The sequence below is a fragment of the Phalacrocorax carbo genome, chromosome 4 (genome assembly GCF_963921805.1).
Source record: "Phalacrocorax carbo chromosome 4, bPhaCar2.1, whole genome shotgun sequence".
Lineage (NCBI taxonomy): Eukaryota > Metazoa > Chordata > Aves > Suliformes > Phalacrocoracidae > Phalacrocorax > Phalacrocorax carbo.
The window spans coordinates 33,700,313-33,716,005 of NC_087516.1; the positions used below are offsets into that span (position 1 = coordinate 33,700,313).

The following is a 15,693-nucleotide window of genomic DNA, read 5'->3' on the forward strand; positions in this document are numbered from 1 at the left end:
TCAGTAGGAAGTGATACTACCTACTTGTACAAGAAGTTGCATGGAGCCATCTGTGGGCGCAGGGTCCCTTGGGTTTGACTGTGGTCTGCTCTGTACAAAGGATTCAGGTAATCAGCACGATTTTTCCACAAGTGAGCCCACAATGAATATGTTCGTTCTTGGATTCTGAAAAAAATATATGAAATAAATATATATTAAAGTCTCTACTACAATTCAGGTATAGCTAAATCTTGGACACGACATTCTAGTGCTCTGTACTACTCGTTTACAATCAGCTTTATACTTCCTTAACAGAACTAATCTTAAGTTATAAATATAGAAAAACAAAGACTCATATTCCTTTGTTGATCACTAAAGGCAAAATCCAATCCATTTCCCATAAAGCCAGAGCAGCTGGAGAGAGAAGATGGAGAGATGGGTTCCTTTGCGAGATGGAGAGGATCACTTCTATAAAATCAGTTTTCAGAACAATCTCTACACCAAAGGGATCCCCACATTTAAAAGCACTCCTATGCCACAGAGCTGCAGCTAGGTCTTGGGATCTGATGACCTGTGAAGGTTTTGGTTTTCAGTGGACCGTGGCACTGAGGCTGCTCTGCATTCAAGCAGTGAAAGAGACCGAATGGCAGCAGCGAGCAGTAACTCCCACCTTCCTCTCATTACTGACATGACCAGGATGCATGAGAAAAGCAGTAGGTATCATGATGTACCTAAGCAGCCAGGGCCCCATGAAACAGACGCGAGCATCGGCACTGCCAAGAGTGATAGTATTGTCTCTGTTTGGGCCTGAGGGCAGGTAGATTAATTCATAATTTATTTGAGGCCTGACAGCAGAATAGTTTGCTGACTCAGTCCTAGGGAGGGCTGCCAGACAAAAAGGCTGTTTGTAACAAAGTATCTGAGAGATCAGGACTAGAGAGTAATATTAGATCCAAAGACAAGTTAAAACACAGAAGCACAGTGACTCTTAAACCGAGTACTTAACTAGAGTAAAAATCACCTTGTATTACAGCTACAGTGACAGCTTGCCCTCCATGTTGCTAATGCCACAATAAAGGTAGGGCCACATGGCTGAAGGGCTAATGCTCTTGTCAGTTGTCACTAAGCCCTGTCACGCACACTGGGGATTACATTCCCAGCAGAGCCACATTGCAGAGGATCAACTTTTTTTGGTATTAATCTGCGTTGCCAGAAGATGACAGCCAAGAAGTCTACACTGCACCCCACGCCTTACAAAAGCACGTAGGCTGGCAAATGTCTGACTGCTCAATACACCACCACCCACAGACCCCACACGTAAACGTGCTACTAAAGACAAGACTCTCATACTTCAGCTCTCGTCTTTCCTTCTGGCTGTTACACAGGAAATTCCCAAACTGGCACGAATAGATATGATGCTGTATGTGGATGAGAAATCTCTCATTGAATTCAAAGGCACAAGGAAACTGTTCCATTAATTGCCAAACACACTCAATGAACTGGTCAATAACAGGGGATATCTCCTTTGGATCTCCATCTAAATTGCCGTACCTGAAACAAGACAAGATACCTTCAGTTAGAACCTGAAATCCTCTAGGAAAACTGAATTAACGCTAATAAAAACAAAGCCCTTCATTTTTAGTGTGCAATTACATCACAGGCATTAATTTCTGAAGTCTCAACTACTAGTATAATTTTTTACTTACAAAAACGATGCAAGATTCATGGACTAGAATGGAAGCAGAATTTACTTGCCTTACAGCTACTAACAGCTGGCTGCTGCATAGCCATGTTTTAATGCTATTAATATAAAGTTACACCACAGTAACATAAGTCATCATAGCAATGCCTGCAATGACTTAATAACAAAAACATATCTTAGATGGTTACTTAACGGCAGACCATTCCCAAAACCAGAAAACTGAGCAGGAGAGGAACAGAATAACCTTAGCAGAAAAGTTTAAAGCTGTCCTCTCTTGGTGAAATTTTTAGAAAGTGGGAAATGTTTACATGCTCCTATAACTATCAAGTGAACATTAAACTTTCTGTCTATAAAAATGTCTCTTGGAACCACTTGCAATGAAGAAAAGGAGCCTAAAAATATAAAACACATAGAAGTAAAAAATATTTTATAAGTCTATGTAATAGGAAGAAGCATTTTCAATCAATTATTCTGCTTCTCTAGTGTGTGTGCGCACGTGTGTATATATGCACATATATATATCTTTGCCAACAGAGTGGAACTCCATAAACATCTAAAATCGAAACTTCTAATTCTACAATTATTATGCATCAAAGAAAACATATACTGATATTGTACTGCAAACCAAAGCTATCAGTGGTGATGACATTTCATAATATCTTTCACCACTGACAATAATAGACATCTGGCAGTATCATATTAAATGTAGTAATTCCTGCTGGACTTTCACAGGTGGTGTGGAGCTGCACAGATTTCCTGAAAGTTTTTTTGTGTTTTTTTGAAACTAGAACAAATTTATATTCAAATCAAGCAATATAATGTAATTGAACTGAATATAAAAATTGCATTTTTTATTTTTACAGATACTAAAAGGCAACACAAGAAAGAATGAAAATGTGGGTATTTGTCCATGTTGAAATAGATAAAGTCTTCAAACATTTTAATTACATTACAGCATTTACATAATGGATGAGCAAAATAACTTGTCCACATAGATGACCTTCCGCTTCCTTTTACCTGACATTTCTGTACAAATCCTACTGCCTTCCTTGGAACATAGTGTAATAGGAAGGGTGTATTTTACTTAACAGATAACTTGCAGGCATGCCTAAGATTAAGTGCTGTCCTGGAAGATGTAGACTTTGCTGAACAGGGACTTACACTTGGCACTACTGAAAGATCTGCTGGAGCCCAAAGGGATTTTGCAAGCCGCGCACATACTACTTTTCTCTTGCGTGGATCTCTCAATGCTCGTAGCAACTGCAAGACATGCATTCAGGATTCCCAGTAGCAGTCTTGGAGCGCATATATAAGAAAAGACTGATATGAAAATATTTCCCTTTGATTTTTCCAGCTAAATTATATAGTAGGAGAAAAGGGTATGGTGGTTTCCTGAGGGTATTCTGTTGGTATGCTTTGAAAGGCAACAAGGAAATAAAAGTGGAATGGCAGCGGTTACTGACTACATTAAAAAATATATATAGAAAAACTTCAGCACTGCCTTACCTGTGGTTAAATTTATGACCAAAGGAAACCCAGTCTTTTTCAATTAACACCTAAAATGAAAATATTGCATTCAGTGTTGTGAGGCAGAGCTGACACACCTTGAAGCAGGCAGAAAAGTGGTGTAAACAAGCAGTATTGGAATCCCAGTTAATTCTTAGAATAAGCAGAAAAGTGACAAGCAAGAATCATATAAGCAACAGGTATTAGAACCCCAGAAAAATTTTAGACTAAGCAGAAAAATAACAAACAAGGAGCACCACTGTGAACTCAAGACAAAGTAGCACTCTTCATGGATGTAGATAGGATGCCAATATTTCAACACAACTTCAATTAGCTTGATTCATTATTTCTAAAATAGAACCTAAAAATGTTTCAAACCTCTTTTAATGCATGACCAGTAACTCGATAAGCATTCCTAGATGCTTTTTCAGTGCTGATTTGCTTGGAAAAGGAACAGATTTTCCAACATAGCTGCTCTTTGCAATCTAACATCTAGGGAGCACAAGCTTCTGACACTCAAAACTTCACTGATCCTTAAAAATGAATACAAACTCCTGCTTGCACCAAAGCTCCTTGGGCTGCAAGAAAGTCTCTTGGTCAAGGTGAGGAAAAACAATAAATGGATACCCAGCTGACCTCCACCCTCGATAACATTTCATACAGAAACTGGGAGACTGTAACTCAGACAGATAAAAACCTTCCTTCCTACTCAAAAAAAAAAAAAAGCATATTTAAGGAAAGTTTCTTTTCCATTAAAACCAAAGATATTAATCTCAAATGATGCCATAAAATTTTTGCTTACTCTGTGAAAGAGAACCTGCTTACCATAAATCCCTTCATACTTCTGTAATATGGATCCAATAGAAGGCTCGCTACCGAGCAAACCTGGGCTGTCCTATCCCAGCCATCAGAGCAGTGAACAAGCACACTCACACCTTCCTCAGCCACAGCCTAAAGGTACAGAAAAAGTCAGAGAGATTTCACAAGCAGGTGGGAAGGCAATGATAAGAAAGAAACAGTGAGACAGCGCAATATAAAGAGTATTCATCTGGGAACCAGGAAACTTTGTTCTTTTTTTTTTTTTTATTCTGCCACAGAGTTCTTGAATTATGTTGAGCGTTATTCCTCTCATTTGAAAAGTCTTAATCTCATCCCATCCAATACAATGCGGTGGTTGCAGCATCACCTGTTTATGCTCCACAACAGGAGGATGTGGGATTCATTTCACTTAAAATAAATTAACCTGTTAGAGCAGATGACTGTCTAAAGTAAATTCAGATGCTGCTAATGCTCTAACTCACATACCAGCAACAGAGCAGCCATATTTGCAATGTGGCTCTTCATTTCTTGATGGTAATGTCAATAACGGTAGTGTGTGCTTCCGATGTCAGCGCTAGCGTGGATATTATTACAGCACACTGCATTGCACAATGATGACATACTTCTAGAGGTTTGTAGGGAAGCCTGTGGTAGTGATAAACTTCCATGTCTAATAAGCAAGATTGTATCAGTATCTTTAATGTAAATATCTGGGGAGAGATGATCCCATTTTATATGTAACACATAAAGAAGAGATCATAATCAATTCTCCAAAGCCTGGTGTTTTATTATTTTTGGAACTTCGAGGGCTTTTTTTAAATTCGAAGGGTTTTGGCCTTTGTCATTTCTAAAGAGAATCAAATTTAGAAAGCAGAGAAATAAAATAGCTTAGGAAAGATACTGCTTAGAAAAACAAACATTTAAATTCAGTTTAGGCTTAATAGGGAACGAGCAATAACAATAAATTATCTATGTTTCTCTCAAGAGACAAGTAAGTTCTACCAAAATAGAACCCCTGTGGGCAGGAGACCAACAACTGAGAACTGGGAACTGTACAAATAAGAACCAGTCAAAATGCATGCCTGAGGAGACACGAGGCTAGCAAGCATACGGACAAAGGATACTTTTTTTTTGACAGTATTTTAAGACTAGTCACTGGGGAAAAGTTGGCAGGAGCTAATGTAAATGACCTGATTCCTATAAGCTGATGAAAGCTAGCAGGGCTGGGAGAAATAACAACATGTGCATTTATCCTGCTGAGCAGGAAGAAGCAAAACTAGAGAAATAAGCAGTTACTGCAGAGGGAAACCCATGAATTTTTATCCATATAGTTGTACGTAGCGAGTCATGTGGATAAAATCGCCTTTAAGAAATTATAATAGTAATCTCAAAAATAAGAATTGAAACAGTAAAAGGCAGAGCACAAGGAAGGAGGTAATAAAATTAAAACTACTGTTGGTTGATGACAAATATTTGCATTACTTTGGATGGGATTAGGAGAAATAATTTTTTATCAAAGCCAACAACTGTTTCCTGAAACAGTTCTCAAGTATGTAAGAGTAGAGGCTACTAGAAAGTTTTTCCAGGGTAATACACCGGAGTTGTTTTAGGAGGTGAATTTAGCTGGTCCCTAAATAACTCAGGGGAGATAATACAGTAGCTAATATTCCTATATTACAGCTACCATGCAAAGAAGTAGTCCTAAAACAGAAACCTTCAACAAAGAAAATGCCCAGAAACCAGTAGAGAAGGCTGGGGAAACAGGGAGAGAAACAGTGACAATCACTCCTGGGGAGTAAAGTAAGGGCATTGAAATACCTGGCATAACAAGATACAGGTTAGTAGAGGCTTCAGTACATATGAACTCTTTGGTGAAAAGAATACACACTTTTTTTCCCACCATATTAGCAAAATATCCACAGAACAGCACCTAAGAATCATCTCTCCTCATATATGAAGCATTGCAAGGTGGGGGGTTTTCAGATAAAACATCACTGAAGATAACAGAAGTTACCCACAAGCAGAGAATTTGGTCCTCACTTTCTGTATCTGGTTAGTCCAAGTTTTGTTCTCATTTTACACACTTTACCTTTGCAATAAAAATGCCAGCATCCATAATGGCTTTGATATGCTTCAGCCAGCCAGAATTTTCTAGGCCCCAGAGAAAGTCACTCATTGAAGGTGATTTCAGCTCACAAACTGCAAAATAAGCTACATCTTAAATGTACAGTTGTTACAGTCCCTTAAGCTTTCACTGACTGTTCAACCTAAGAGTTCTCTCTTCAGATACCCCTGGTGGCAAATATCCATCCTTTGAAAAGAATGGCTACTTCACACTCAAACTTCAACTTTAAACCAGAAAAAAGCACGAAAGCATACATTCGAAAAATGGTGCTGGGTCAAATATCACACAATATGTTGATTTAGGTTAAAAAGAGAAGCTGTTGCAAACAGTTTACCAAACACACCCTTCTATGCAGCACAGACTTTCCAAAATTGTGTTGGGAGTGAAGTTTTCAAACCCCTGAGGGGGGTATATTCTATTTAATAATGAGGGCTTGGAAACAGAAAGCATACGATTGCTGCTGCCGGACAGGCAGCCAGCCACCTGAACTGTGCCACAGCCTCCTCATCCCAGCCACATTTGGTGATGAAGTTCTATAAGAGCAGGCCCACCAAACCCAGCCTTCAGCATCACCACAGGATGATGGTGTTTAAGAAAAAGCAATTGACTTGTCCCTGAATGAAACCTGATTAAAACTTCACTTGTAGCCAGAAATTATTCTGATGGTGAGGAAAAGCCATAACTCATCAAGGAAAATATTTTCCTGAAAACTTTCCAAGCTCTGTGCCATGTTTAAAGAAAAAAAAAAAATCTCCCAGGTTTTACAATACTAGGTTGTATCCAAGTGTCTTTTTTTTTTTAATATTACAGAGTTTGTGACATCAGAAGAAAAGAAAAGGGCAATCGGAATCTAATTCAGATACCTGACTCCAGCAGTAAACAAATACTCAGCAATATTTGGTGCAATCTAGTTTCAAGAGTGACATACTAAATTCACCACATAGATTACATGCTTATTTTGATCCATTGTAGAATTACACTGTCTTTTAAGGGAAAAGCTATTAACCAGTGAAACACATTTAAGGAATACAGTGAAAAAGGTCATGGTTTTTACTGAGTTCATGTATGATCTGTGAAGTAATAATGTCTTAGTAGGTGTCTCATCCTCTGGCAATATTCTATAAGACTCAGTTAATTACGGCCATTATCACCAGTGGCAAAACTTTAGTTTCCTTCAGTGTAAATGAAATATAATTTTACAGGCCAAAGTCAGAGTTTAAACCACATCTGAACATATCCAACTATCTGAACTCCATTTAATTCAGGGTCAAGATAGCATAATGTGTCCATATGAAGTCTTGCAATCTTTGTACATAGGACCTCTTCCAGATGGTTACTTTAAAAGTCATTTTTGCAGGATATTTATAAAAATGCATAGATAGCAGCACTGAAAGCAAACAGCTTTTCACATGATTAATGCTCCTGTGCAGATGGAAGCATGACCAATTAGTAGCTGAATTCTGGCTGAAGCTGCTGTCTCTGTTTACAAAAGCCCAAGGTAAGGCTGAAATAGTGCTTTGCTCATTCCCACTACCAAATTAGAATCAATATTTACCGACCACTTCACTGAGCAAAGTTCAGACTGTCCTAAAGGCATACACTGTATATTTCACATGATTTTGGCTACCGATCTGGACCTTAATACAGAATTCAATTACAAATTCAATTATGAGGCTTATCCTAAGGGAAAAAGGCATTTCCATCTCAGCAGAAAAGGTACCAAAACCTTCGAGAAACAAGATCTGCTGCACCTGCTGTTGGGCACAGGAAAATCAAGAGTCCCTGGGCAGAGCTCATAGCAATCCAGTAGTGCTCCCTTCCCCAGGGGGGGAGGAAGAAAGAGAACACGTGGTGGAAACTGGCTCTTTCACCAGCAAAAGTACCAGAGGAGGATGCTGGGCCAGCTCCCCCACCTCTGGCAGCACAGCCACAGGTAGAGGAAGGAGTAAATGCTGTGGGCCAAACCCTCAGACACTCTTTCTGGCTGGTTTGTCACTGAGGTCCAAGGATCAGAGGGCTGCTCTTACATCAGCAACTACTGCTCCTGGTATGAGGGGAGAAGCTCATATTTGCTGTTTAAATACAGACAGGGAGCATGTGGGGTCATCATCTCCATGCACAACAAACGGGGGTCAAGTCTTGGTTGGCCCCTGGGTCTACGGCAAAGCTCACCCCATCGCAAATGCCCAACAGCAGCCTCAGTCAGCCCTTGAATCTTTACTGAGAAAAGTCCTTGTGCAACATTTCCTCCTAATATTAAAAACTATTTCAAGTAGGTTGTGCACAGGATCAAAATTATCACAAGGATCTTCACATTCCTCTCTCTTTAAATGAAAAATATATATATATACACAGTATGCTAAAGCAATATGAGGCAGCATAAATCAAATTTTTTTTCCTGAGAGGAAATTTCAGCATGTTGAAATGCATTTTACTTCCGGAGTACAGTCAAATCTCAACATTTTTTGCAGATTCTGAAAAAATTTTCATTACCCTACAAATTTAATTATTTTATAATGCAGATATATTTTTAAAAAAATTAACCTTATACAGGAGTACATATATGTTAAAGTTAAGATAAATACTATTGCTAGAATTAAAGTCAGTAAAATCATAAAGCTGAAACCAAATTATTTTTATCTACTGAAATAAATTATTTACATTATTGTTAAGTACCAATTAATTTCTCCAGCTTTTTCCTAAAGAAACTTAATTGAAATGAACACATTCCTGATATAAGTGCATCGTCCAATGGAAAACTGAATAATCAAGTTCTGTTCAAATTTCCTCAACATTGGAAGTTATTTAAAATTGTATATTGAAAATAATCTGCAGTCTCTCATGTGAGAAAGATCCTCCAACCTTTACTTCTGCTTAATTCCAGTAAGTTGGATAAAATTGCCCTTGCACTACTGCAACACATCAGACCCATTTATGTCTTGGTGTCCTTTTTTCCATGCTGTACACTTCCAAGCAACAATGCAGCACACATTAAACTAAGAGCAGTTTTCACCAGCCTCACATATTTTCAAAGGTTTTTATGTACGTTGTAACACGTCACAACAGATCACGAGCAGCAGACTTATTTTATAATGTTCGTAGTGTAATGTGATGTTTTACATTAGAGATTCACCTAGGTATGTTTACGTACTCCTTGATAAAAATTTAAAGCCATATTAAACGTATGTTATCATCGTTCTTGCCAGATTTTTTGGTTCTGGTTCCCTTTGTATGCACCAGTTGGGTAATAAATACCCAAGGTCACTAGAGAAAGGCGACTAGAGAAACAGATGAAGGGACACTGATACAAATGGAAAAAAGAAATACCACACAGCTCCTTACATGAAAAAAGCCCTGCTCATACACCGAAAGTCAGAAGATTGTTAAAAAAAAAAAAAAAAAAAAAAAACAAAAAAACCAAACCCAACCAAATCAAACCAAACCAAACAAAAAAAAAGTACTTGAAAGTTCAACTGCTTGAAATTGTTGATTTAGCTTCTCTAATTTCTAATCTTATCAGCCAGGTCAATAAATATCAGCTTTCAACATAGCAAATATAAAACCTATGAAAAAAGCAGACATTTTGAGCATATGGCTCATTTAAAAAGAGATGCTAAGAAGTTATGCCCCCCAAGCAGCCTGAAGTATTAACGCATTAGAAATTACCTTGTTACATGTCAGTCTGGGTCATGGGCCTATGTCATGAACTTTTGGCTCAAAAATAACACACAGCACTGTCCCGTGCAGCCAGGCTTGTTTACTATTTTAACTTTGATAGTCTTAAGCTGAACAAAGGGACAGGTTTATTCACCTGGCCTCTCTCCTAGCCAAACAAGACTTTGCAGTGAACTAAAAATCCTTCTGTTTTCCTTCCAGAGACCCTTAGACCAAGGAACTAAGTAAAAATAAGTCATGAAGAAAACGACTATTTTACCTGCATCACACTTCACTGCCGGTTTTCAGAAACTGCTCTTATTTGAAAACAGAGCACAGCTCTCCTGTCATGGAAAATGCAAGCCCTTCTTAGATCTAAAATTCACGGTTGCATACAGATGCTGAGAGACAGATGAAGGATAAAAGAGCACAGACAGAGCGTCAAGTCAAGAATGGCTAGATCAAGCTGATTGAGGAGGTGACAGAAGGTGTTGATGATATACATGAAGTAAATACTGAGAATCTGTAGAGTGGGGTGAGCACTATTTACTATCTACTTGTTTAAAGTCAACAAGCCATCAAGGGTCAAGGATAGCTTATTTATTCTTACCCTTTTCCCAGAAGGCCTCTAAACAGCAATGAACTCCAAATATTAAATGGCAGTACAAATGTGCTCATTTAGACACTGATAAGTATTTATAAAGCAATTATTATTAATTTCCATGGGATTATGAAGGTGCTGAATAGTTCCACCCACTGACTGCGAGTTTCATAAATAAATCTGATGTGACATGCTCTATACAGGGCATGGGTAAGTTTCCATTAAAATTCACAGTCTAAAATGCATGACTACCTTATTGACCACATACAAAAATCAAACCATATCTTTAAAAAAAAATCCTGTATTTTCTACTAGCATCAAAGTGATTTTTTTTCATGATACCATCAAACTGTAAACTGCAAAAGATGTAGTAGAAGTAAGGTGTATTGAACTCTAATTTTGTCATTAAAGTAAACGATATCTGGATTTCACCCATGAAACAAGGGGTTCACACAATTAGGAAACCACCAGTAGTTGGGATGATGCCCCATTGCACAAGTCCCATTAGCCAGCAGGCAGCTGCATTCAGCGCACCAGGCAAAAGCCTCTTTTCATACACGTTTTTCACTGCTGCCAATTTCAGAGTAGTTATCCTGATCTGTGTGACAGAAGGATCAATCTTTCCCCTAGTTTTCAATAAAGAGTATTACCTTCAAGCATTTTCTGCAGACTATTTCTCATGACATGGATATTCTCAATGCCTATGAATTGAAACTTAATGTTGGAGTAGTTGTCTTCATTTTCATATCCCTTCCCTGCTGCTCTGTTTGCCATTGCGTTGAGCTGAAAAAATTAAGGAAAATTGGATGAAAACCAGTAGCAAATAGATTCTTTTCAAAACAATGCTCATCGTCTACTGCAATAAATCAGAGTGATTTAAATCAGGCACAATTAGGAAGCATTTATCACAGTGTCAACACAACAGGTTAGGAATCAGGGATCTGTTTACGGCCTATTGCAGGGCACTGGGTTGCTGAGGCTCTGACCTCTATTTCACACACTTTGAGTGAAACTTCATTAGTGAAGTCAGACACCAAAAAACACAGCTTATGTAGGGCTCCTCTGCAAGAGCATAAAGGTTTTAATTTGTTTTTTTAAAGGCTACTCTCTTTTTGATCAGCCTTATGTTTACTAGCAGAATATACCCAGGAGGTGGCAGTGTCTTATCTGCCACGCCACTGTTTCATAGCATATGTACACTGTAATGTTGCCCAAATTACTGTTTTACTCCTCAAATCATCCAAAAGTTGAAACAGCTTACTTCTTTGAAGCCTGGAATAAGGAAGAGAGAGTTGGAGGAGTTTTTCCTAAGTTTATAGTATCTTGGCTCTAGTTGTGTAAGACCACAAAAGATTTGAATTGACAAAATTACCACAAATATTTTCATCTGCAATGCAGCACTATCAAATATTTTGCTGTGCTTCAGCAAAAAATACATTGAACTGGAAGCTGGAGTTTTGTCTTTGAATCTGTTACTTGCTTCCTGGCATGGGAAAGTCACTAAATGATGCGTTAGCTCAGTTTTCCCAAGCGTAAAATTAAGTGTTTTTCAAATGTTTATTTCCCCACCCTTTTCAGATTCTTGGGGGGAAAAGAAAACTATCTGCCAAGCCCCTTATGCCAAACGTTGATCTCTGGGCTGAAAACTAGAGCTGATAGATATGAATTAAGTACTTTTACTTTATTACCCTATCTTTTTTAAAATTTTTTAATAGCAAAATCTCACTGCCCGACAGAAAGAAATTGTCTTTTTGCACAAAGTCCCTGCTGTTCTATGAAATGCACACTGAAAAGCTGGGGAGCCTTTGAACTTCCCAAGAAATATGAAGGCCCCAAGAGTAACAAAGCGGCCCACAGTGGCAGAACCTCCACGCCTCCAAGCACAACTAACAGCTTCTGTTCAGGAAAGATGTAAGAATTAAATAACAATGGATATCGCACATCCAGCCTGAAGGGCACTAACAAAGCTTTTGGAGAGACCTTATGAGGTATCAGCTGGACAAAAATTACTCATCTTCATTGCAGTGAGAGCCAATGCTCATGAAAAATCAAAACAGCATCTCTCTTAGGCATTGCCTAGGGGACAAAAGGCTATGCAGATAACTCTGTTTCCAGTTTATTTCCCAATATCAGAAGCAGTACTATTGATTTGCTGCTTCTGTGGTCACTTCTGAAACTTGCAATAATATACTTCAGTACTTGGCTAATGTTATCACAGGGTATACAAGAATGTGTCTCTTCCTGATCTCTTCCACCCCAAAGATACATATGTCTGATACTCAATTTTGTTTTCAAGCCGAATGCAGGCAGTTGAGTAGGATTGATTGTCTGCTCCATCTGAGACGAACAAGCTAGCTTCTTTACGCCATATGTCAAAATAGGTTTCCATGGACCAAATTTGACCTCTTAACTTTCAAAGGAAACAGCTAAAGACTAAAAGCTTTTTATGCCATTGTAATTTCATTTTAGATACATAAGCAGACAGGCAAGACTGCTTTTCAATTCTTTTATTCTGTCCAATTTAATATGTGAAGGTAGGGGATTTTTTTACCATCTTCACACTTGCTAGCACATCCACTCCCATGAGCAGAACTTGGCAATAGGAATACATAGTTACATTTGTGGACTACCATTAGGAATTGAAAGATTGCATGAACTTCATGATACAACAGAAGGAACCACGCTATAAGATAGGACTCTAGACAAAACCCCAGTGTTTTAAATTTACCCAAGTCTTGCGTAAAACTTCTTTTAGTTTGTAGTACGCGATTCAGGAAAAAGTGAAGGCAAAAAAAATATTATTTCTTGTCCATCAACCGGCAGTCTGCTGATGTTTTTTTGACTATCAATGAAAGATAATTTTTAAAAAAAGATATAGCCTGTGAACAGCATGTCCTTTAAGGACAGAGTCCTCAGTGTGACTTGCTAGAATGATGTAAATTATCTACTGAATCCTAATCTTTCTCTTTTGTAGTAGACACCAGTGTTCTAATATAAACAGTTGAAGCAGTCTCTCTCTGCAATATCATATAGCTTCAGGAAGAAACATCTGTACACATGAGTCTAAACCACCAGAAACCCCTGAAACCCTAAATGAAAAACATCAAGCCCCCAACTGACCTCATCCTCAGTACAATAAATGCTATTAAATGTCTCTGCCACCGAGCAATTTTATTACAGAAATCCTTCATTAAGGCAGTTTGAAATGGCCCTCTTTAAAAGCAAATAAATATAAGGTTAAATTTGCAAGGCTTTCTGACACTCATTTATTTTAAATATTGTCAGTTGCCAAACTTTGCAGCTGCCACAATATTTACTAACAAGTTTTCCACATCACCTACCAAAATTCCATCTGTTGCTCTTAAAGTAGTTGTTGCAAAGGTCTCTAAATTGTGCCTGTCCTCACTTAATCTCAGCAAATATGAGGAGACAACCTCTAAAGGAAACACAGCTCACTTGCCAGATTTCCTGGCATCTTCTTTAAAGTGGAGACTAACCGAGTCCTGTCTTGTTATAACGAGTTATAGAACTAATTTGTTTTACTCGTAAGCAGTAAGTTTATATTAGCTTCTTCTGTAAACACATAGAGGAAGGAGAAAGTGAAGAAAGACAGTAGCCTAAGTAAAGCTCTGTGCATGGTCATCCTGGTATATTTAAGCAAAGGGGAAGCAAAGCTTTCTTCCACAGCCAAAGCTTTTGTTTTGTAGATTATCAAGTGCAATGAGGGACAGCATATTCCAAGAGCACTTGGGAATGGTGAATTCACTGGCCCATCAGTGTTCACCATCTTTGCAAGGAACCAGTTCTGATGAGAAGAGACAGGTAGTTTTTTAGCTTCCTACAGCCATGGGAAACCTTGCACCAGACTCAGCAACTAACCTTTACATTTGTTAAAGGTTCCCTGAGGAATGCCAGGAACAGCTTGCACTGATATCTATCACTTCCTACATGCTCTAAATTTTTACATGCATTAGGAGCTGCAAAATTAACTGTAACAGCTGTAACAATGCTGTATTTGGCACCTAGGATCACAGAAGCTTTAGAAAACTCGGTCCATTCTTGTAGCACAGAGGGACATAAGTAGGAATCTGTGCATACAAATTTCTTTACATCGAAACTTTTTTTTTTTTCCAGAGAAGTTCAATGAAAACAAACAGCTTTAATCTGCTGACTTGCTCCTGAAGAAGCCAGCATTGCTGGAAATATGCCATTGTTCATGACTGAGTGAGCCAATTTCACTCACTCTGCGTAAAGTACAGGATTTTTTCACTGCACACAGGACGTATCTCACCAAAATAATTTACCAGAGAAGTTTACAGGATGGGACCTTCCTATTATTACCTTGCAAAACATAATTAATAGCCAAGTCAGTAACTCTTTAGTAATAAATCCCATCAATGAGCAATCTCCTTAATTAGGAAGAGTACCAATATCATCAGCCAGGAAATGCTAATCTATAAATATTATCACATACAGAAAACTGTTAAACAAGCGTTATTTAGGCAGCCAGTCTGTAATTCCTATCCAAAACCTGCTCTGATCACAGTTGTACCAATCCTTTCCCAGGGTTCAGCACAATTCATTTTCTTCAGGACCAAGAGTAAGGCGGTACCATCCTCGTCTTCCCAATAAAAGAGAGGAAACTGAAGGTCAAAGTAATCACCAAATTACGAAGTACAATGACACATCCAAAGGCCGTATTTTCTGGCTACTGCCTCCCATTACAGCTGTGAGCGCTCAGCACTTTCCCACCAGCCCCCAGGTCTTCAGTCAATCACCAGCCAGACAGGCTCCTTGTTTCTGCTCCAGCTCTGCCAGGTTTGCCCTTCCTCACTCCATTCCTCATGTTTCTCAGCTTTAGCCACCTTGCCCTTTCAGGCTCCATCTCCTGATCTCAGGATGCTGAAACAGCTTCTTTGTCCCTTTTCCTCAAGCCTTTGCTCTCATTTTCCCCACTACAGGTCACCCTATATCTACGAGGGATTTTGTGGAGATTTGCCCTTTTGGTTTCTTTTCCTTCACGTGCTTCACTTCAGCAGGGAAGCTTCTGATAGTGTGAGAAAGAACATATCCCTGCTCCCACCTCCAGGCACTGAAGACTCTCTAGTCCTCATCACCTTGAGCTGTCTGCTAGCATGCCAAATTTGGACACAAATTTTGTTAACTTTCATCCTCTTCTAGAACATTACTGAGTTTCTGTGTTTCTGCACAGCGTAAGTTTTCTAAAGCTTTTATCTTGGCCAAACATTTTAGTCAACTGCAGAGATATGGTGTCTGAGATCACTATTTACCATATTTCAGATTCTC

General features: G+C 38.6%; 1 protein-coding gene across 7 annotated transcripts in view; it reads right to left on the minus strand.

The window, feature by feature from the left end:
- Positions 1 to 15,693, minus strand: part of MTMR7 (myotubularin related protein 7) — a 50,878-nt gene that overhangs the window by 5,181 nt on the left and 30,004 nt on the right. For 2 of the 7 annotated variants that reach the window (XM_064449509.1, XM_064449516.1), the window contains exons 7-12: positions 11,037 to 11,169; positions 6,096 to 6,217; positions 4,013 to 4,138; positions 3,188 to 3,237; positions 1,330 to 1,530; positions 25 to 165 (exon numbers count right to left, since the gene is read on the minus strand). In XM_064449509.1, the coding sequence (XP_064305579.1) occupies positions 25 to 165; positions 1,330 to 1,530; positions 3,188 to 3,237; positions 4,013 to 4,138; positions 6,096 to 6,217; positions 11,037 to 11,169 (773 nt within the window). The remainder of the gene's footprint in view (positions 1 to 24; positions 166 to 1,329; positions 1,531 to 3,187; positions 3,238 to 4,012; positions 4,139 to 6,095; positions 6,218 to 11,036; positions 11,170 to 15,693) is intronic. The other 5 variants (XM_064449510.1, XM_064449514.1, XM_064449511.1 and 2 more) reach the window with 5 other exon arrangements.